Genomic DNA, 23,270 nt, shown 5'->3' with positions numbered 1-23,270 from the left:
ACTCTCTTTAAAGACACAGGCTTTCCTCGTAACCTTCTTCTGGAGCACCGAGCAATCTGTTCCACTTATTCCTCCAGTCTGATTTACATGTCAGACACAAGTGATGCCTGGAGGGGATGGGTTAAGTGATATGAAATCCCTAAAACACCTTGAACTACAGGTTCAAATCTCAACTGGATTGTCCCAGCCTCTCCTCCTGACAGAACACAATTTATGATTATTTCTCAAGGCCAGACGCACACTTGGCTCTATCTGAGAGACAGACAGAATTTGCCAGGAGGCACTGACGCAATGCAGAAGAGACATGGAAAGCCCAAGAGGCACTGAGAAAATAGAAGGGGTGGTAGACATGAAGCTCATTCACCATCCCCAATTATATACATTGAAGGGATAGAAAGTCCTTTAATTATTGGGATTAGCGTCACAAGCATGCCTGGCAGAAGGAAGCTATCTGAAGAAGCAGTCAACAATCGTGCACAGCTTTCCACCATCCTCCAAAGACAAGCCTCTTCCTGGTTGTTTTCTTTCTACCTCTCCAGAAACAGCTAGTCTGAATCAAGCCTTTTGCTAACAAGCTCAGAGCTAAGCTCCAGCTTCGCCTAGACTTCAGAGTAGCACAGAGAATGTGCTTCCTGGACTGAAAGAAAGGGAAAATAAAATCTCCTGAACAGATCAGCTTGGATTCACCGCTGTGCTCACTACCCTCCAAATTCCAGTGGCGGAAGCTTTGCGGAGGAGGACTAAACACTCAGTAATCTTTCTTCACCTCCAGGACAGATGAGAAATATGCTTTTGAAAGAACTACCAATGATATAAGAAAACACGGCTAGAAAAAATGCCTCTGGAAACCTCCACACTATTCCTCACCCTGCGGCACAACCAACTGACAGATGTCTGTCTGACTTGCTTAAAAACTTCTCACCACAGAGATGCCACAACTCTCCAGCGCTCCAAAGAGCTGGAAAGTTGTTCCTAATGCCTGCCTCAGATCTCTTCTGCTGCAGTCAACTATCTTTGTTTCACGCTCTATCTCCTATCCTGACATTGTGCAATCTGTTTCAGAAACCATTTTCTGACGCATTCTCTTCTCTGTCACAGGTGATCTCTGTCACAAGCCGGGAAGAACAAAAGCAGATTGGGGTGCAGGAAAGCTACAATGGTTGCCTTTACCTGTTTGCTAACTGCAGAACAAGCAGGTGTTTTTCCGCATTCATTAAGTGTGGAGATCGGGCATTAAAGCGCAAAAGGTAAATGGAATCTCTGCCCCGCGACAAATTTCAGCAGGGTCAGGATTTCTGCGATGAAAACATGGACTTGGAGACAAGTACGCTACAATATGCTTAGCTAAGGATAATGCAAGCTGCAGAGAAAAGAAAGGGAAAACATATTCCCTGGCTGGGAAGTTCCTAGTCATTTATATCTAGGGAACAGACAATGCTCGCGGACTGCTAACTTCCTTGAGGACTTTTTCCCTTCCGTTCACCAGATTCTTAACACCGCAAATTCTTGTTACGATTTCAATGCACAATTAATCTAGTTCAGAGGAAAGGGAAATGGACGGAGGAAGTATGATCATGAGGTAAAAGCCCCAGGGAGGCAGATATCAGATCTCATCTCTGCCCCATCTTTTCTGCAATATACTGGTCTGGTCAGCTTTCCTTGCTCCATTTTGACTCCCAGTCATCTCTTTCAGATTGCCTGTCTTGTTTATTTAAATTGCAAGTGACTTAAGGGAAGAATGATTTCTTAATACTTGTGTGCATGCACGCTAGAATCAGTCACTATGCATTGCTGTACAACAAATTAAAAAAGAACACAGCAGTAACTTCAGGAGAGCCCCATCTATTGTTGTTATAGCCATGCTATGGGCCACAATCCCAGCTCCCGACAGTAAGGGTGATACTGCCCCATCCTCTCTGGCTGTCCCAGAGGCCTGTTCGGCCTGTGGTATGGGTGGCAGCAGGGCGGACAGGAGCGGGTCAGGCCAGGGACTCCGTTCATCCACTGCTGACACCAGTGCAAGGTGCTGGCTCTGACACGCATGACACCATTTTGCCATCACTGGCTTTGACACAGACAAAGCAACATCGCGCAGCCACACGTGGTGCCGTGCTAACTCATCAACCACACAGGGCAGAGAACATCGTGAAAGGAAACCCGGCGATAAACTTTGCAAAGAACAAAAAAACCCACAAAACCAACCACGAAATAAATCAAACTAAAGCAGAAATGAGTGAGAATTTGAATAAACAGAAATCACAAGCTCCCTTTGACTTCTTTGCACCAGGCAGTCTGCACTGACGGCAGAGCCATTTGCTGTTCGTGGTCCTTCCAAACCAGACCACTCAATGTGTTGCACTTTAATTTGGTATTAAAGTGATATTCCACAAATGAGCCACTAACTATAACAGGCACTGGGAAGAGGAGGAAAAAGAAAACAAGGTCAAGAGCAAATGCTGCTAATCTGTGACAAGCACATATAGGCAGGGGGCAAGGTGAAGACAGAGTTTTACATTGGTTGGGGAGAGGAACAAACTGGTGACAGTCCAAGTGAATTTACAGCAGGAGGCAGAGCGGATGACAAGGTCCCTCCAAGCCCTCCCCCACCCCTCTCATGCAAAGGAAGAAAAGCCTGATATTTCAGCAGGTCTCTGGGTGCAAGCTGACACAAGTGAGAAAGAGATGAAATTGTCTCAGTATAAACAACACGCTTTGAAATCACTTGTGCCAGCTCCCCAGCCAGCCCTGCAACCAGACTCCAGCCCCACAACCTCTGCCTTCACACTCACTGTGTTTCAATCGTCATTCCTCCTTTCTCCTTCCCCCAAGGTTTCCAGGCAGCTACATGTCATTTTGTCACACCCCAAGTTCTCCTAATCTTGTTGCAGGGATGAATTATAGGTTGTTTTAAGAAACAGGTATTCAAGCAAAGGTTAAAGGCTGTTTTAATCAAACAAGGTTGAAAGAGTACGAGGAATTTGGCTGGTAAAGAACAGAAAGCACTTTCCTTAGTGCTCTAACATACGTGACTCTAAATACACACACAAGCAAATATGCTTTCAGGCAGAGAGTATATATGTGCTTTTTTTTCCCCCCTCCTTTTTTTTTTTTTTTTAAGATTAAGCAGGCAATTGCATGCAGAGATATTAACTGGCTCTACATGCCCACTGAGTAAGATGTTATTTCATGAGTGATATCACAAAATTAAAAACTTTCCTGCCTTGCACAGGACTGGATCAGGGCATTTTAAGGAGGAGTCCTCTGAAGGATTTTAGAATAAGAAAGCAACATACCAAGAAAACGGCTAGGGCTACTCTGGAAAAAACTGTGACTACAAAGTGTATTTTAAAAAAATTCCTAAAAAAATTTTTCTTCTCTCATCCAAGCAGGTAGCCCTGATTCAGTATTTTGTTTCCTCAGGAAATTTGGTTTCTTGGGATGTTACTCCTTGAGATACGTCCAGCTGCCTCTCCTGAATAAACATTTATGTGAAGTACAGCAACGAGGTTAGAGCCCAATCTTTCACACTGCTAACCCTGATCTCCAGTACTGGGCCTTTCATTCTGCACAGCAAAAAAAAGAACAGAAGAAACCTGGTTAGCACAAAGCACTAGAAAAGGGGTAGCTTATATTGCTACTGCCTCTTCCAGGGGCTGAAAAAATTAAAATATCTCTGGAGATCTCAGGTCAGAAGCTCCTGCGAGCCACTGGCACCACTGCTGGGTTGTTTTAAACAGAATTTCATTCTAAAAAGCCACACTTACCCCAAGCAGCCTAGATTACTTATTCACATGGAAATGCACCACATGTATTTAATAAGCCCTGTGGAAAACTCTGGTTTCAAGCAGTGCAAAAACCAGTTCTGCTATTAAAAATATCTATTAAGAATCTTGCTATATATCCACACTTTGCCTCCAAGACTTTAACACACCTAACTCAGATGAACTTGTCTTCCTGGCTGCCACTTGGCAAAATGCTCCTGGCCAGCTCTTCACCCACGAGCCTGGCCGGCTCTGCCATGCTCTCCGCCTGACCACAAGCCATTCTGAATGACAGCACCTCCCTTCCCCAGCAGAGATGTGGTAAAAAGGAAACGCCAGTAACTTCATTGCCATTACCACTAATTGTAAGCAGAGCTGTCAGCACTTTGGAGAATTATACACACACCTGGAATATCAGCTAACCTGAAGCTTCCTGTTCTGCTGAAAGGCAGCTCAGTGATAGCAAACTCCAGGGAGTGACAGAAATGAGTGATAAAGGAGCCATAGCCACAGGAAAGTATACAAGCTGTTTAATTGCTCTTTTGCTATCAGACCTTTTAGTATTTATGGAAATGTATATTGTGTGTTTTTCCCATCCTAGGACTATTTTCATATTCTTCTGCTAGTACAGTTACCACAGTCATACAGGCACAGGTTGTAAAGGAAGGACATAAAGATGGCTATTAGCATTATGTCGTTATGGTCCAAGATGCATGTTTACATGGTTCAAGTACAGAATTATCTAAGTGCCTCAAAATTTTAATGTATTTAAATTGCACAACATATTTAAAATAGGCCAGACGGACTACCCCTCCAAAGTGCTGGTTTCCCTCTTTTGAACTTAATTGTGGTTAGGATGTATATTTTAAACATACACATAGTAAAGTGAGACCCATTTTACCTTAATCCCACTAAAAATGACTTGTCCTGTGTGTCAGAGAAAGCCTGCAGCAGAGCTGGGAAGAGAGTCCAGATCCCATGTGCCTTAGGATGAGAACTGGATGACTGTACAAATTAACAGTGTGTACGCCCCTCACAACCATCTGTTTCTGTCTACCTCCTACCAGATATTTAAGAGCAGGGGCTGTACCTGACACATCAGTTAAAACCCACCACTGTTTTAAACCAGCTCTACTCTGAGCAAGGTCATCCAACCTGTGGTCAGCTGAATACTGGTAGTAACGCACTGCAGGACTTGCATCTCTGTCACACACGCTGTGTCAACCCTTGTCTGGGAGGCTGGGGATGTAGGTCAATGTTTTCACTACGGTGCTGAACTCTGAACTGTGGCAGCTATGGCACAGATGCGCCTGGCATTTTGCTGCCCTTGTTGAGCACAGTGAACTCCCACAGAGAACTGCGACAGACAGATCTTCAGGCATCTCAGCACAGCCAGGCCTGCCAAAAACCTAATTCTCCTTCTCACTTGCCACCTCCTGCCCCTCAAGCAAAAAAAAAAGGCTTGCCTAAACTTAAAAGGATCTGCTGGTACAGCTACATGGGTAAACCTCTTTGGTAAATAAAAGTTTAAGCTGATACAGCTTATATTGAATCATTTAATGAGACAAATGACAGCAAAAGACTGTCTCATTGATATAACTGAGTTTGCACTAATGCTTTTACAGGTATGGCTATATCCGTTAAGAGCAGGAGGTGGGGGGCGTTTGTCATGCACCTACCCCAGTAACACTGCCAAAACTACAGCAAGCCCAAAGGATGTTAGCCAAAACACAGTTTTGTCAATCTATATAGCTTTCACCAGCAGAGGCACGTGGGTTAGATGCCACATCCCATCATTTTGGGTGAATAAAAAGGAACTGCTAGGCAAGGACACCACCACTGATGGGCTTGGAAGTCATTGAGCTGTACGTTATGAATCTAAGCTGAGCATTTCTCAGTAATTGCATGAGGACTGAGTGATCAGAAAAGAAGTTTTACTTCTGAACAAAAAAGCAAGTAAAGAGCAAAAAACAGTCCACATCTCCTTGCAGTCTTTGCTGTTGTTGGGACTCATGAAACAATTTGTCTAAATCAATGTAAAGTTTTGCACATGCAAAACCGCTAGAAAGAGCATCTCCAATCTCCTCCCCCATCTCAGTCCAGGAAAATACAGGGAGGACCCAAATTTGCCATTGGAAAAGGAGGTGTGATGAAAGTACAGCATGGGTTAAAAGCCTGGAAAAGTGAATGAGACCTAACAATGTCTTTGTTCTTCTAAGGCTTCCTAATCCTGGTCTACGAACATACTAGGCTCAAATTAGGTGGAACTTACGTTTCATCAGAGTTCATTTTTATTCCCCACGTTTTTGTTAGGGAACCTTATACACACAAAATCTTGAACAGAAACATTAAGATTTTCATATTGGGAATGCTTCTAATAGACTAACTGTTCACCTAGTCCAAAACCCTATCAGGTGCTGTAATCAGTGCTATATACGTCAGAGGAAGATGAAATCATTGATCCGTCTGTCAATAGGGAAGACATCTTCCTAATCCCCTCAGTAAATAATATGTCTATTCTGAAACCTTATAATCTCTTTATCTTACATAGTGTAACTGTGGACATTCTCATTATGGATACTTAATCCTCTCAAAGATGATAAACTTCTGGCCTCAGTAATATTACTGTGGCATTAAGTTCCTCATGCTTGCTGTGTGTTCTGCAAAGAAACATTTCCATTAAGGATTTTTGTGCGTATCTCATATTCACTGTATGACCTGTGCTATATTATTGCGAGAATAGGGCTCTCTTGTTCATCCTTTCTCTCCACTGTTCTTCACATCGCTTGTAGGTTCATCTACAGGTAGATAGTCAGGAAAGTTGATCTGAAGTAAATGGATGTTTTAATTAAATTTTAACGGATTAGTTTATCTACAATGTTAAAATGGATAAATTATACTACATTAAATCCCTGTATGGACATACACATTCAGAATGAAAATGGCCTTAATACAATTTAGCTCACTTTGCTTCCAAAGTAAATGGAGATAAACCAAATGAAAGCCACTTATATTTTGAATAACAGTATTTACACAGTGATTCAATATAATTCAACTCATCATTTTAAATTCCCATATTTTGTCACTTCAATTTTTTTTTTCCTGAGTGTTCCCATGTAAACAAGACTTCAAGTCGTCATCTTTTTAAATCTCTTATCTTGCTCACAATTTTCATCCTTGACATCCAGTCATTTTTGCCTTTACATGGATACTTTTTATTTTACCGTATCTTTGGGGGGAGTATAACCAAGATGAAATAATTGCCATGATTAAGAGTGTTTCTACAGTAAAGATTATCACTGCAATAATCTTTGTACACTTGTATATCTTGCTATTTAACACAAAAAACAGGCAAGACATTAGTTAACTCTCTGTGTGGATTAAGCACCTGAATTTTGAACTCTTCACAATAGCCACTTCAAGTCTTTTACTTTAAAAGCTCCCATTAATATGGAATCTAGTGTAAGCAGCAAGAATTACTTTTCCTAAGAAATGCAAGAGCCTTGTCTGAGTCAGCTTCTGTCCAAATCAATGTTTAACAGTGTAAAAACTGTTAGTCTCACCAAAAGCAGCCCCATAGTCATACAAAATGAATGGACAGTTTTTAATTCCAGCTTGTGCGAATTGTGCCCACATGTCCACAAAACCAGTGATACGTCCATTAGTAATGTCCGCAGAGAACAGAGTTCATACCTCCAGCAGGTTTAGGGTGAAGCTACCCTGGATTGTGACTGCACCGTCAGGGACTATACTGCACATAAATAAGAGTAATCCATTTTTCCAGTGTACTATGTCTGCTAAAACCAGTAATTTCCGGAGTGAATACTTGCTTCCTAACAATTGGAGGTCTCCCTCTTTAAAGCTTTAATTGTTTGGAATAGCCCTGGATAAGCTGGCTAACAGACATGCAGTAGTGTTATGGGTGACGCAGGGCAGATGATGCCAAGGAGGGTTGGAAAGGAAAGCAAATGCAGCCAATGGGGCAGAACAGGCAAGCTGTCACACTTCGTGTTTCTGCTGGTTAAATCTGAATGCACCTAATTAGTTATCTCGTCTGCTAACACCTCCAACGACAACAATGACAAGAGGATTCTAAGAATATGTACCCCATGGGAATGCCCACAGATAGTCTTGCTGTAAACTTTAACGTAGTCCCTGGGGCCCTGGTCTGCAGTGAAACCTTGCTGGGGTACAAGTGTGCATTTGTCTTTATTTTAAACAAACATACACATGCAAATAAAGACCATCACTTGCTGCCTCTTTGGTTAAAGGTCAGGCATACTCACATCTGCACTACAAGCATTTGTTAATGAGTAAAGTCCTAGCAAAACCACTACCTCACCAGGATTTGGTGAGTTTCCAAAATTAAGGACATATTGTTTCAATTTTTTCCACTCTGCTTTTAACCTCACAGTTAAGGTCTTCCCCAGTAGAGCCCTGTCCAAATGGATCCAAGTGACAACCGTCCCCAGACCATCAGACAGCTCAAGTATGTACTCTGCCACATGCATAAGGTCTAGGCATGGAGCTCTGTTAAGCTTGGAAAGAAATGTAAATTGGATTTCATTTTAGAACAGTATTATATGCCGCTTCATCTACTGGCAAACAGGCATTTCAACTTTTTTGCACCTAAGAACAGACCCTCATACTACATTTTTGAAACTCAGCTGCTTGGTAGGAAACGACGCATGTTTTCTAGGATCTTTAAAGAGAACTTGGCTAGGAAACAAATCAGAATTGAGCTGGGACTAACCAGGGTAAAGGTTGCTTATATCTACAGATTACCCCTCTCTGCTTTTCTAATTCACTCACCATGCCTTATCTTTCCATTAATCTTTAATAAACTTTTTAGTTAATTCCCCAAACACATGCAATCTACATGACAGCAGGATACAGTGCAAAAGCAGCCCATGGATATGAGGAAATAGGCAGCAGAGGAATCAAAAGGAGGGGAAACTTTCAGGATTAAAAAACACCCAAACTGCAGGTCAGTAGAAAATGATGAGCAATCAGGAGAAAGCGGTTGTAAGGGGCAAACCAGGGAGAAGGCAGGGGCTGTAAGGGTGTTAGTGTTTCTCTGGCTGTTGGATTAATTTCCTCAAGGGGGTCCTCCTCCCCTTTCCACTCTGGTTCCACTTTGACAAAAACAGGCAATCCAATTTGAAACTTAGAGTCTCTGAAATGTGGAAAACCCTCTCCAGCCTGACAACAAGGATATAGCTAGATTAAAAGGTAAATGTAATTTAACCCACCTCAGCAGAAACGGTAATCAAATTATATTGCCTCTAAATATGGTAAGTTTGGGGCTGGGGCCCTCAGGGGAAGAGGTGTCTTGCAAAGACAAACACAAAGAAACATGCTAAAGGGAACTGCTAAATCAATGGATGAATTGTGACTTCTACCCTTCCTCCCTCCCTCCCACGGGGTGCTTGATAAGCTGCTGATTGCTTCTAAAACATCTACTACCCATGTTAGGAACTGATGAAGCAGCTTACAAAGCACTGGGAGCTAACAGACAGGCCCACCATGGATACTGCAGCTCTGGAGTTAAGTAGCTTGCTTTTTCATGGCTTGATTATTAAAGATGAGATAGCAGAACATGCTGAAAAGCTGTGGAAACAGTTTTAGACCTCAGATGACTGGCCTTTTTATTTTATATATGGAATCATTTCTACTCTGTGACTTCACTAGCCAACAAAAGCCATGTTTCCTGCAGTTCTGTAGTCTCCAGCTCTGAAGGGCATCTGAACTACCTTGACTTAAATGTGTCAACTGAACATCCTGTACTGACTATGCTACCCATTATTCTGCAGAGAAGGCACCACTAGACAAGAGAAACATCAGTGAAAGAAGCTTAAAATAATGTGTTTTACATATCACTGGCAATGGCATTAGAGTGTGAACACAGATGTGCCCAGGTCAGCTAGCGCCTCTTACCTCATTGCTTCCTCCATTGTGCATCTGAGCGCTGCAGCACATTCACCTTAGATTCCCTATCCTCTGTTTTCAGCTCTTTTTGCCAAATTCTTCTTGTTAAATCTGGTACGTAATAAAATTCTGCTGTTCAAGCAGATGTACTGCAAGGTGCTTGCCAGCAAAACATGTCTTTGCATTGATATTGATTGAACTAAACAAGCAGTTTACATTACCTCTTCTGCGGTCACATCTGTCGTAGTAACACTGTATAGCTTAACTTTGTGTAGCAGCCTTGCTGAGGGTTTTTTTTTTTTAATTATTTTTTCCCCTCTTGTGGTAATGCCTAGCAGACTTTGTAAATAAGCATATTGCACTAGGGACTGTACAAACTCATAAATTCCTGAACAACTATTCTTTGAAGCAAAGAAATAAATACTACTTGTCACCTGTAGGCTGAGCCTTAGATGAGCCTTCATTGATCAGATGAAAAATTTCTCACAGCAAAGTTCTCTTTGCAGACTACAGTCGTCTTCCACAGCCTCTTTGCAGCCCCATTTCAACACTGACGCTCTAGGCTTTCTCTCTCTCATCCCTAACCAATGCCACTGTTAACCCATTTTTATATTAAACTATAAACCACAGAGATGGCTTAGAAGTAAAGCTATTTAAGCTACGACTAGCTAGAAGGGGGAACGTACAATTAGCACTGAAGATGAGAACAGGCTTGATGTGTAACAGGTAGAATTAGTTGAAGAAACTTACCTGCTGAAGGTCTGCGAGAGAATAAAGATGGATTTGCTGGAGAAGATACTCTCTGGGAAAGATCCTGGAAAAGAGAAAAATGGATGTGTGTCATGCCTTTTTGCCTGGGAAACTCAAAGATTTCCTCTTCCCACCAAAAGACTGCAGAACAATGATGCTAGAGGGAGCTTGTCAGAAAGTGGAATAATGTCTCCCTGTAAGCACCAGCTACTTTTACAGCATTCCTCATGGGCACAACAATTCCACAATAAGAATGAATGCTGTGCCAGCGTCATTCTCCAACTGTCAGGTAAGCATGTACGACAACATTTACAGCCATTGAAAGCTCATCCTGAGCACGGAAGGTGGTTTTTTAAACCCAAATAACTCAAACTACACCTTAAAAGTATTTCCTATGTTTTTTAGTACAAGATTCCTGGTCTGCTGGAAAGCTGTTACAGTTAATTTCAGATGTGATTTATGGTTTTGTAACTGAAATAACTCTATCGGCAAAAATGTCATGCAGATACTGTTCTTCCAACATAAAGTTGATTGATATCAATTCCCTTTTGCATACAGAACTATATGTATTGGCATACACTTTATAATGACTTATTTGAGAAAGGCATCTTTCCCTTACATAAACCAAGGTTTCAGGCAAGACCATTGATTATCCACTGACAGACCTGTGCAGTAAAGCTAAATTACAGAAACCTGAACAGAAAACTCCTAATCAGGGTGACTTGCAGTAAAATGAAAAACTGGGTTAAAGTAACATTACAGAGAAAAATGGACCTTGTAAAGGGAAGTGGATATTAGCAAGGAAAGTTTATGAAAACCTATGTGTCTGCCATAAAGATGTCAGGAAGAGAAAAAGTGCATCTAATTAAAATGTCTATCTTTGTGCGCACACACGGAGAAACAACCCGCCAACCAGCTTTATTTTCCATCCACGCAGAACAAATACAACACCACGCTAAGGTATCGTGGGGAGCTGATATCATCACTTGCAAAAAAAAGCGACCAAGTACCTCAAGAGGTAAAACTCCTGTACACTACATGTTGCTTAGAGAAGAAATTGTGAACCCACTTCCTACATTAAAACCATGTAGTTTTCACGCAATACAGAAACGAAATTCTTGATATTATTAAATGCATGAACAAAGCTCTGGCAAAGACTGGTTTGTAACGGTGGGACTGAATGGCAGCGAACAGAAAGGCAACTGGACATGTTCAAAAAACCAAAGACGCTGAAAGGCCAATATGAAATTACACGATCATGATATGAGACTAATGAGAAAGTACACAGGAACTCAAAGAAGAGATTTTTAGAAGGTGCGGCAACATAACTAGCTAAAACACAGATCAGCAGGAATAACAGTACCAACTGCAGTCTTTGACAGAACACCGAATCTAAGAAATAATGGAAGCACCTCAGTTCATTCTATGCCATTAGTTGTCTTAAACAGCTATCTTAAACTGATGCTTTCAAAGCTGTCTTGGAGGGACTAGGACTTTTCACTGCTGTTAAGGTGAGTGGTACAAAGTCTCATACTTCTTTTGTACTTTTGAAAAAAATCGAAGCCTTATTGGGGTGGGAAGGGAAAGAGTCCTGCAAGCAAGGCACTGACAACTGGGCACTACCAATCTTCCAGCACTCTTCTGGAGCAGGACTGTGCCCTTGCTCCTTCTGAGTCGCCAAGCATGTCTGCTCCACCCACCTAATTCCTAGCTGTAATCTCACTGGGATACTGCATTTTCCCCTTTCAGTTCTGTAGGCTATACCATCGCTCCGATTAGAGCTGAGCATGTTTCAGTAGCTCTGCTGCATCGCACCTTCATAATACATTTGGCAGAATGTCAAAGACCACTAGAAAACAGTCAAAATCCAGCTATCAGACAGTATATGACATTTGGATTCCTCATTTGCACATAGAAGATTTATTAAAATTGATTGCTAAGGAGTCTGAACAGCATTTTGAAGCCATTAGTATTTTTCAGCTCTGGTAGAATTTCTTTCATTAAAATTTCCCCATCGTTCTCCCCTGATCACACAGGCAGGCACTAAACAGTGCAGTAGCTTTGCCAGGAACTGTATTATTTGCTGATGACCTTACGGCGCTGCTAAGGAAAATAATTAGCTAATGAAAGATTTCCTTTTTCAGGAAATAGCCTGAATAGCCCATAAGGTGGAAACTGTCAATGACTAATATCGATGACTAACATCACGTTCCCCTGCCTTCAAGGACTGCATTTTAGTTCCTGCAAGTTCTAACTCCTAATAAGAGTGTGCAGATGAAAAGCAAACTCATCATCGAGGGACCTCCTTTGTCAGGGGGGTCTCAGCCAGCACAGGCCCTGGTGACAGTCATCCTCTCCCTGTACCTGTCCCCCGCCCTGAGATATGTTAGTTTGCAGCAGCAGCTCTGCAGAGCCAGCATCCAACACTCCTCCTCCCTTCCAAATCTATTTCCAGGAAAAGAACTAGGCACTGCCCTCCCAGTCTTATGCAAGGCACATATACACATGCACATACCTGGCACTCAGGTAAGAGGAGTGCTTATTTTCACTGCTATGGAAGCAGAGGCATTTAAAAACCCTCAGTAAGTAGGGCTGGTCCAGCTTCAGATATTCAGTCCTTCTATTGACTTGGAAAAAATCACAGTTTGGTTGTGGTTGGCCACAGAAAAACAGCCGAGCTGCCAGAGCTCGCATATACAACAGCATTTGCAAAATTTCTTATGAAGCAACCGGACCAGTTCCTGTATGGTTCCCAATACACACAGAGGTGCAAAACATTCCCACAGCACCTGCCCACGTCACCAAAGTTGGAGAGCACACAGCTCCATGAATGTGAAGCCACTGAAATCGCCTAAAAGTAGGCAGTTCAGTCCCTTATCATTTACAATATAAATGATGCACCCTCACACCTGTGGTGAGCTGAGCATCTGTTTCAAAAACATCCTGCTGTGCTGCACATCTGCAATTAAGATCTCCTCCAGAAAACTTCTATTAGTCCCATTTGGAAAGAAAAAAATGAAACTCAACAGCTACTGGAACATAACACGTGAAGCTGCCTCCCAAAAATGCGTCTGTTTATTGGCAGTTTTGTCAGCCTCTAGTGCGTGGGGAACAAGAGCATAAGAGGCACCAGAATATCAAACGCATTTTCAAAAAACCTCATTATAAAATGCAAGCAAATGAGATGAGGCAGGAAATCCACACAGACCAAGTAGTCCAGTAAGCAAGAAAATGAATGACGGCCGGTTTCCAACAGCTTCCTTGTCTGCACAGGTTCTCTGAGCATAACGAGGTGATGGTTTATATAAAGTCTTTTTCAGTAGGGGGCACACAGGACTAATTCAGAGCCTCTTGCTTCTCAACCCAGACACTTCCTCTCATGTAACTAGTAGGAACATATCATCTTTGCCATCTCCATCCCTTTGTCAACTGCAACTGAAATTGGTGAAAGGAAGCCAAAGTCAGTAGAGTGCAGCGGGCGAGATGGGGCTCACACAAACACCGTGCCATTGCATTAGCAATGACAAAGTACTACATGGCATCCAAATCAACCTAATATCACATTCACGTCTAAAAATCTGACACAGACCACAGAGCAGGCTAAGATAACTATACTTAGAAACGTTTCACTAGAAAATACCTATTTACTTTCTGCATGAGATGGAGCTTTGAGCATGCTTGGGTTAATACAAGGCCTTGATCCAAAAAGACCAAAACATGTGTTTGCATTTTATTTTTCCCTTGATATAAAGGTCCTTTACAAACACCAAATGGGAGATCTCTGATAAGTTATTTGAAAGCAAAATAAAAGATGTCAGTTTTGTAAATCTTTTGATCGATGTGCTATAACAAACTGGATTTTTTTTTTAAGTTGGTCAATTAAAAGCATTCAATAAGCAGTGTCCTTTCAGTCAAATCTTAACACAGAAAAAAACTGGAGTGAGCTAGACAGAGGTCAAACGCAAGATGTTAAGACTCATCACAATAAAAACTCAAGCCTCTGCTGCTTCAGAATGTGACCTGTGACCCTTGGGAGGCAAACGGTATTGACTGCATGTCCCACTAAAAGCACCTCCTAAGCTTTCACGGTTTGGAAACTCCCGGACCAGTTTCACCATCGATGCAAAACAGAACAGTTGTGAGTCACAGGATTGCTGTGCTGTAAACCCTGGCTACCAGTCAGGGTTAAGCCTGCAATGAACAAACCAAGTTCAATGCTAACCAGCCCTCCAGCTTTGCCAGTTCCTGTGAACAATGAAATCCAAAGTCCTATTGGTTAAAGGTCTCTAAATTGCTTTATTGTTATGTGCTAGAAGTAAAAGCAATCAATGCAAGCAGGAAAGAAACCCACCATCAGAGACTTTTGGTCCAACTAAAAGAGAGAATTGAGCATTCTCAGTTGGTGATTATTATTCTTTTTTGTTTGGTAATTTGTAATCTGAAGCATAACCTTCAGGCAAGATAGAACCAGAAATTTCATCCGTTCCCTTTCCGGATGATCTTATCAGGTAAGTATTTGCACAAACAAAGGTTATCTTTTAGTGTCCTCCTGCAAACAGAACCACTGATAAGACTTTGCTTTCTGCATTTGGACAAAGTGTGTAGTCATGGTGCTTTGTTAGCACTAAGTAATTGCTCTGCATTTAAAGCCTGTTTATCATCAGCTTAGGTAATTTTTCTCCAACGGGTTAAATACCCTGACAGCTCTGCTAAAGCTACAACCAATTAATCTGCCCAAGCCTGACACTATAACCAAAGTACAAACGTGATAAGCAGAGCGAACTCTTCTTTTTACAGCGCAATCAAAAGAAATCAAGTTAGCTGGCAGGTGGGCACAACCAAGTCTCTTTTGTCCCAAAAAGCCTATTGAAACCTAGGATGGGAGGGGGGAGGGGAAGCTGGCACCACGATTTCATGTGCCAGCCAGGAGTGTCTTGTTTGACCAGGTTGAGAATTGTATGACTGGGCTCTGACTCACGGGAGACGCAGATGCACCAGCCTAGCACGCAGCCACGTTCAGATGTCCTCTCCACCCCTCTGCAGGAAGCTGCTACGCCCGCAGCTGGCACGGCACCCCAGGTACCGAGTCCATTTCCTCAGCCAGCACGGTTCATACCCTGGCACTGCAACTTACACCACCACCAATTTACTTCTAAGCTACTGCACCACACCACAAACTAAAGCAGCTGACAGGCAAGCACATGCTGATTACTGCTGTTCCCATACTTTTTTTGCCTCCTAGACAAGGGGCAAGAGGACCTCTGAAGCCCCTGCAGCGTGCACCACCAACAGCTGGGGCCGTGTGCGTAGCACACAGGCAGGAACTGCGTGCGCTCTGACCTCCTTGACGGGAGCTCAAATTTTTCAGCTACTATTTGATTTAAAAAGTACAGAGGGATATCAGTGAACTGCCAGTTATCCCAAATATATGGGGCGGGGTAAATAACATCTCTTGCTAGGTTTTCTCTTGCAATTCATTTGACATGGAATCTGTTAATTTAAGGTAGAGAACAACATCAGAGGGGAAAAGGTAGGAGTTTTTCCAGTGTTGCTAATTCTTATGGTTTTATTCAGGCTTTTGATTTTGTATTTCCTTGGAAACCTCAGCTCCTGGAAGTATAGTAGGAGAGGAGAACCCCAGCTTTCCAGCCAAAAAAAGTTACTCAGGGAAGCGGGCCTCTGGGAAACCCAGTGATTTGAAACTCAAAAGGTAATAATAAATTAATGAATTTAAAAAAAAAAAAAAAAAAAAAAAACACCACTATTTATTTATTTATTTATTTATTTATTGTGGTATTATACTAGATTAATGATTTTTTTCTAATTCTGTCGGCTTGGCTAAAAAAGCGTTTGTGAACCGGGAGCAGCCATTCCTAAATATCTTCAGCCTACACTAAGTGCTAGATTTATTAGCAAGCATGTCCAGGTAAGGTATTGTTTCATGTTGTTATGAAACTCCCCATGAGCATTCCTATGTTAAAACAGTTACTCTTATCATCCATCAGCAATCCTGAACCAGTATATAAACTTTCAACTAAAACGCAGTACACTAACTCTCTCTCCTCTGTGGTTACTTGAGCAAGGTTACGGTAACATTGTGAAAGACAAGAATTTCTACAGATCCATCTCAGGAATCAAGTACCGCTGTTATTAAAAGCAGGATGCAGAGAATTAGAGGCACACAGTTTCATTTTGAAATCAAAATAGCTTAGATCCCCCCTGCCATTAACTTGAAATGAAGAATAAGAAAATGGTCTCTGTTTTAGTCAGGCACTTCTGAACGCTTCCAGTTTGCTGCTGGAAGTTCTGGTATAAAAACATAGGGATAAAAATGGCACAAGTCATATTTAATGTGGTGTCCATGTCTAATAGGAACTTCTTTTTAAATCATTGTTTTTTTAAAGTAATCTAGTCTCAAAAGGTGAATGGAGACTACCATTTTGAAAGATGTCTGATATTACTGACCTATTTGACAAGGAGATGCAGGTGTGCCCCTAGACTGGAAAATGCTAACATGAACTGAAAGACCCACCTGTCCTCTGGAAAACTTATATATACCCTGGCATGCTCCTCAGCTGGATGCTTACCATGGTAGAGCACTGGCTTGTGCTTTTAACCTTCCCTTGGCCTGAACAGACAGCAGCACTGCTTCTACCCTAGCTGCTCTGGCACACATCTTGTTGCTCCAGCTCTGTTTGTTACCCCTACTTGAAACAAAAGCTCCAAGTCCACCTTAACTCCATCCCCTACAGTTTTAGCCAAGTGCTTTTTAAGATGTTAACTTGCAAGGACCCTGCACGCGCAGTTCCTTCTTCAAAAAGACACAAGAGTTAAAGCAAAGAGGTGGTCTGTTCATAAGAGCTCCATCAACAGGCATGCTTTATTTCAGCTACTGCAATGGCTACACGCATGCAGGATCTCTATAAAACAACAAATGGCTCGTCCATACTCGTCTGCATTTATTTTCTCACCTTTCCTCATTTTGAGGTGGTGTTCGGTCTTAACACTGGATCCTCTCAGGATATCCAGATATCCTCTTTGAATGAGTTTCTCTCTCGCCCTCTTTCCAATCACCCGTGCGACAAATTTTCTTCTTCTGTTGGTCTTGCCATTAACTCAGAGCCCTGAGTGCTATGAAACCACATCCTTCTGTTCCTTTCCTGCTCAAACTTTCTTTTTGCAGTCTACTGCTTTCACACATTGTGTCTTTGTTCTCCTACTTTGCGATTTTCCAATCTCCGAATGGACTACCCATTGCAAAGAAAATGGAGAAAACAGTCTCCTTTGATAGTCTGGACATGACTTAATGACCTTCCGTTGTCCTTAGTTTGAAAGATGACATAGCTCCAGCTTCTCATACGTGAGGTATTTGGTGGTATAGTGATTGCATAAGATCAATCAGGATTCCTGTGATGTGTTTAGACAGGTTCCCCAATCGCCACACAAATATTTTGAAAGTAATCTACTCCTGTGTCAGAAGCGATATGTCTAAGGCCTCACTGTAGGAAGTGACAGGACTCTATTGTTCAGCATAACTGAATTTGGACTTGTTTCGCATCGTGCTGACAGACCGGCAGGCTCAGCCAGGACCCCACGTCTGCAGCACTGGAGGTGTACCTTTAACCTCCTGCGGCAACAGCAAGCTCTAATTTGGCCTTCCTGTAAGAGGCTAAGTAACGCATCCAGCTAGAGTTTTGCTAGGGTAAAACTGATGTGTTGCTGTTCTAGAGCTGATAGACAAATGGTATTAGAGAGAGACGAGTAACAAGAGGGAAATTTTTCCATATAGTTTCTCACCACCATTCAGAAGATGTACTTACAGAGCATGGGCACTGCAATGAGCGCTAATGTATAGGGGAATGTGCTGCAGAACATTTACCTTGTGTTGCTGCCATCTGTCTAAAGTATCTGGGCTAGTAACACCTGAACTGCAAGTTTAGGTGTATAGCTGAGAAAGCAAAGAGCCCAGAGAGAGCTCCAAGGTTGACCTGGGTTAGCCTACCCTACAGTAGACATGGAGGTGCCTGAAGACTTCCCCAAAAAATCATTCTGATAGCTCCTTACCCTGAAGAGCCTTCAGCCATGACAAGAACAGAGGAAAAGAGGCTGTTGCATAGGGACGCACTGTTAGTGTGTCTTATGTCTAGAGATAAAAGGAAGAAAGCAAAACCAGAATAAGACTTGCATAATTCAGCACAGCTTCACAGAATAACCTCATTATTTAATGGACTCAAAGATTCTCCCTCTTTCCCAGCTATCAATTTTATTGATTCCATCTTGTTTGCCTGTGCCATTCATTCATCATCCCACAATCTGCAGGTGGTGGGATCTGTACAGCTCCACTTGCACTAATTCTCTGTTGGCTCTAGGTTTCAGTCTAGTATGTTTCTGCCTGAACAGCATCCACACAAGCAAGGCAACCAAAACAAGTGAGAACTTGTTGAGTAAAGACATTTGAGGCAAATTATGTCTGTTGCAATACTGAGGTGACAGCCACAGCAAACTAGGCATAACAACATCCCTTGTAAAACAGGGAGCTCAGCAACAGGCTCGGAGTCTCAGCTGGCTAATCTCAGAAGAACGCTGCTGATATGCACCGGTGGAGGTCCTTATTGCTCCTCCCAGCCAAGTCTGAGTTCCTTTCGTTTTTTCCCTTGCAAATATAAAAAGAGCTTAAAATCCAGTGGAGCAATAGGTGAGAACAAATCATTATAACTGATGAAGAGCACTTTTATTGGGAGCTTTCTAGCTACTTTTAGGATTTCTTCTGTTTCTTTTCCTTCTTTCCGTCCTTTTCTTCTTCCTTTCTTTCTACTTAGTCACTCGCTTCTTCAAAGTTCACAATGTGGTTCAGTTCTCTGCTAGATGCCAGGTTTCAAAGTTCCCAAAGTACCTATCTATGTGCACCAAGCATTATAAATAACATTTCCACATTTAAGCCAACTGGATCCTGAGCTAACCTGGTTTATAGCCATCTGGAATTCTTCAGAAAAAGTGACTTGTAAGCACTGTAAACAGTTTTGTCTTCCCAGAGGATACCAAGAGTTTCCAACTTCACTGCCATCTTCATTTTGTGATCTGGGTTCAAGAGCAAGGTATAGATTTAAAGAATATTATAATGCAAATAGTATTAATAAAAGAAACCTCGGAGTGATCTGCTTTTCCCTAATAAGGCAGGCTCTATCAGTGTCCCAAAGGCAGCAAGGTGCCAATACAATTAATCAGTCTGTTTTTAGTTCTCCCTAGACAGCAATATTAACAGTTTGTTTCAGTCTGTTTATATGGGTCTGACAGGTCTTCAAGATGCTATGTTCACTTTCTTGTGATTAATAGTCATTCACATACTAAGGTGAAGACCAAGCAGAAAAAGAATGTTTTTAGAGCAGGACAGATAACTGGATTCTCTCCCCCAGCCTTTCATTTCTAACTAGGAAACAGTACTAAATTTAGGAATGCTGTCTCACCGTATTGTTTAAACTCCTCCTTTTCTTGTAACTTGCCCATGTGATGAGCCAAAGGGAAATTTAAATCACATATTTTCTTCATTTACTTTTCAGCTGTGCTCTATAAAGCCATCACATTGATAGTGAATGTCTGCACACTGTGATACTGCATGCAGAAAGCAAAGCCATCGGGACCAGTTTTGAGCAAGGAATAACTCCTTCTGGGAAAAGAGCTCTTCTTCCTTTTCATCTCTGCAGACCTCTTAGGGGAGATCTGAGGGACCAACTGAGCACCAAGCCCACCCCGACAGAGACTTCACACACCAAGAAGGAGCTGGACTCTAAGGTGTGTTTTGTACATTCCCTCAGCGGCTTTTACAGCACTTTTAACAAGTCCTACCAAACTGCTTCCCCAGTATAAAAGCAAACCCTTCTTGGGCTGGGGTCCTCCTCTCCACCACAGAGAGCTTTAATTGGAGACAGCATGAAGGAACACTTAGATAAGAAAAGGGAGCATTTGGAGTATTTTCCCAGTTTCCTCTTCTGCCATTCTGGGTGTTTCATTTTGATACAGGGAGTTTTTTCTCTCTCCTCCCCACCCCAAGAAAAGACCATGCACACATTTCTTGTGCTAATTTTTGTCCATCCTCTCTTCTCTCCATTTCCTCAGCACTTCTCATCTCTCCTTTTTGGAAGTAGGTTTTTGGGCTCCCTCTTTGTCCTGGTTTCTTCATTAACTCATAATTTCCTGACATCCCTTCCCTCTTTGAATCTCCTCCTTCTCCTGGCTTTCCCTCATCCCTTTGTCTCTAGTCCATTGATTTCTCTGTTTAGGCCTCCTTTGATCTCTCTTCTTTCACTCTCTTACCCAAGTCCATTCAGTCTCGTGCCTCCTCCTGTCTATTTTAATCAGGGCATTCTTTTCTTCAGCATTAATCAGAAAGCATAATTTCTTTTCTGCCAATTTTTCTGAACAGCAGCCTTCACAAATCTTATTCTTCTTTTAGTTTTATTGCAGTTGAAGAGGATGGCATAGGAAAGTTATTATAGCTGAACAGCGAAACAGCTCTGCAAGATAATACCACCCTCTAGAATAAAAGAAAAATCATCCTAATTTTTAAAATGCTGTAAGCTGCCCTATCAAATAACAGGAATTGAGCAGTAAGACACAAACATGTATTAACACACCGTGGGTCTGACACAAGAACTCAGTAGTGCTCTCCAGAAACCTGCTGCTATATCCTTCTCTTAGTTGTTCTAGGTAGTTCATCAAAGCAATGACGTAGGTCACGTACCAAATAGCAGACGGCCTCACGCCTTACCTGGGATAAAGACACTAGTGCAGCCTCCTCTCCCTCCTACAGAATTCAGGTCCCCCATCCTTAAAACACCATGCTCAAAATACAGTCACTGATGTCATCTGCTTTCTTGCCCTTTGTCAGCTCATGATTTCAAAGCAGTGGCTTTCCTCTTTGTGGTCTTGTCTTACTTACAAACTTGGGTATACAAATCCTTACGATGCATTTACCACCAGGTCAGCTGCATGTGCCTGGAGCCACTCACCTCACAGTATGGCACGGGCAGAGACATCCCCCCATCCCTTTCAGAGATCCACAACAAAAATAACTTGGCGTTTTTAAGGTCACAACTGTGGCTTGATGGTTTTAAGAAGATTGCTCATTTTTAGCTTGTTAGAAAAATGCAGCAGCAGCTGAATGGACTAAGAGACAGCACTTCTAAAATGAAGTTCAGTTTTTATAAAACTACTGTTTCCACCACAGAAAACTCAATATGAAACACCTTCTGCTGTGCTGTGACCATGTGTTTTCCAATAAACAAAACACTCAGCACAACCATGTCATGGATGGAAAAGATAGTGGCTGAGCAAGAGCATAACTGCTCCGGTGTCACATAAATCATATGCTGGGTCACGTGCCAGGGTACTACATCTGCCCTCTGCCTTTGTGCGAGATCGTATCGCAGAAGAGGGCAGAAGTGCTGGACAGGTGGTTGACTCTGGCCTCTCTCATGCTTTGCCATACTGTGAGGTGTTTCGAAGGTCTCAACAGTGGCTACCACACTGCGATGCCATGGCATCACACCTGACTGAAAATACTCATGCACAGCCAGGAAGCCTGAGGAGGAGTAAGAGATACCAAAATGTGTGACCCCTGGGCTAAAAGTTGTCAAGAACAACTTCAGATATTCAGACCTTATAAAACCATTTTCTTTGGCAATAGATAACCCAGCTGCCCAGAGAAGTCAGATACAAGCACAACATCTTTATAAACAGGTAGCATCTTCAGAACTAGATTGTGAGGAAAAAACAAACAAACAAACAAAAAAAAACCCCAAAAAACCAAAAACCAAGAAAAGCAACATGACAAGGAAACTACATCCTTGTGCTGTACATTGACTGTGGTTCTTACCTTCTACGCAGATCTTCAGCCACTGCTGCTCTGCAGCTGAACAAATAGGCTCGGAGAGACTTTAGCTGCTGTCTCAGGCGGACAACAGTTGCCAGAGGTTCAACATGCTTGTACAACATGGGATTTTCCTGCTGGATATCAATCAGCGGCTCCTCATAAACATATTCCAGGAACTCTTTGGCTTGCTTTGATACCTGAAAAATAAAGCAAGCAGTTTAGCTAGGCTTTCCTCCCAACTCTTTTTAAGCAGATCTTCCCCTCTGTGATCTGTCAGCTATTCTCTGTATCTGAAAACTTACTCTGTTACCAATTACAGATGAAGACAGAGAGAGATCCAACTGTCTCTGCTTATAGCCAAGTAAAACTTCATCAAGCCCATCAAAGTTGAGTGTATGAGATAATTGCTTACTTACTCAAAGTACAGTGATATTTGCAGCCACACATGTTTTCACTGCTGGGTAACATAGCTTACTAGACGTTTTTCAACTCTAAAAAATGATTACGAAGTTTCTTCCCTGTTAATATTTTTCTGTTTGTTCGCTGTTTTCTTTTTGGCAAGAAGCAAGTGATTAGGTAAGTGAGAAAGCGCAACATTAGAAAAGGAAACATGCACACTGCAAATCCAATCACACTGTACTATCCCAAGGTATAGAACTCCAGTGTAAAGCACTACTCCCATTTGTTTCATGCTCAACCAGTATGGTTAAAATTATGTAAAAAAAAAAAAAAAAAAAAAAAAAAAGCACATCTATCAATTTGTGTTTTTTTTTTAAATACAGATAAATACAGTTGAATTTTACTGGTATTACTCACTCCCAATGTTTCATCTGCAAGAAATTTTTCTTATGCCTTTTTCATGATAGTGCTCTGTTCTGTCTCCACCTGCAAAGAGCTACTGTAATCTTGATAAATTAATGGGACTTTTGTTCCCACTAGAAAAGATACTCCTGTTTCTGAGC

The 23,270-nt window shown here is 42.0% G+C and overlaps 1 protein-coding gene across 7 annotated transcripts in view; it reads right to left on the bottom strand.

The window, feature by feature from the left end:
- PLEKHM3 (pleckstrin homology domain containing M3) overlaps positions 1-23,270 on the bottom strand; it is an 88,661-nt gene that overhangs the window by 21,130 nt on the left and 44,261 nt on the right. For 6 of the 7 annotated variants that reach the window (XM_082312321.1, XM_082312326.1, XM_082312323.1 and 3 more), the window contains 2 exons: positions 22,312-22,505; positions 10,440-10,503 (listed from right to left, as the gene is read on the bottom strand). In XM_082312321.1, coding sequence (XP_082168447.1) covers positions 10,440-10,503; positions 22,312-22,505 — 258 coding nt within the window. Of the gene's footprint in view, positions 1-10,439; positions 10,504-19,207; positions 19,518-22,311; positions 22,506-23,270 lie in introns of those variants that run through there. The other variant, XM_082312327.1, reaches the window with a different exon arrangement.

This window comes from Platalea leucorodia (assembly GCF_965183815.1).
Source record: "Platalea leucorodia genome assembly, chromosome: 5".
In the NCBI taxonomy this organism is placed as follows: Eukaryota; Metazoa; Chordata; class Aves; order Pelecaniformes; family Threskiornithidae; genus Platalea; species Platalea leucorodia.
The sequence above is the reverse complement of the archived record's forward strand: the minus strand, read 5'-3'. Positions and strand labels throughout refer to the sequence as shown.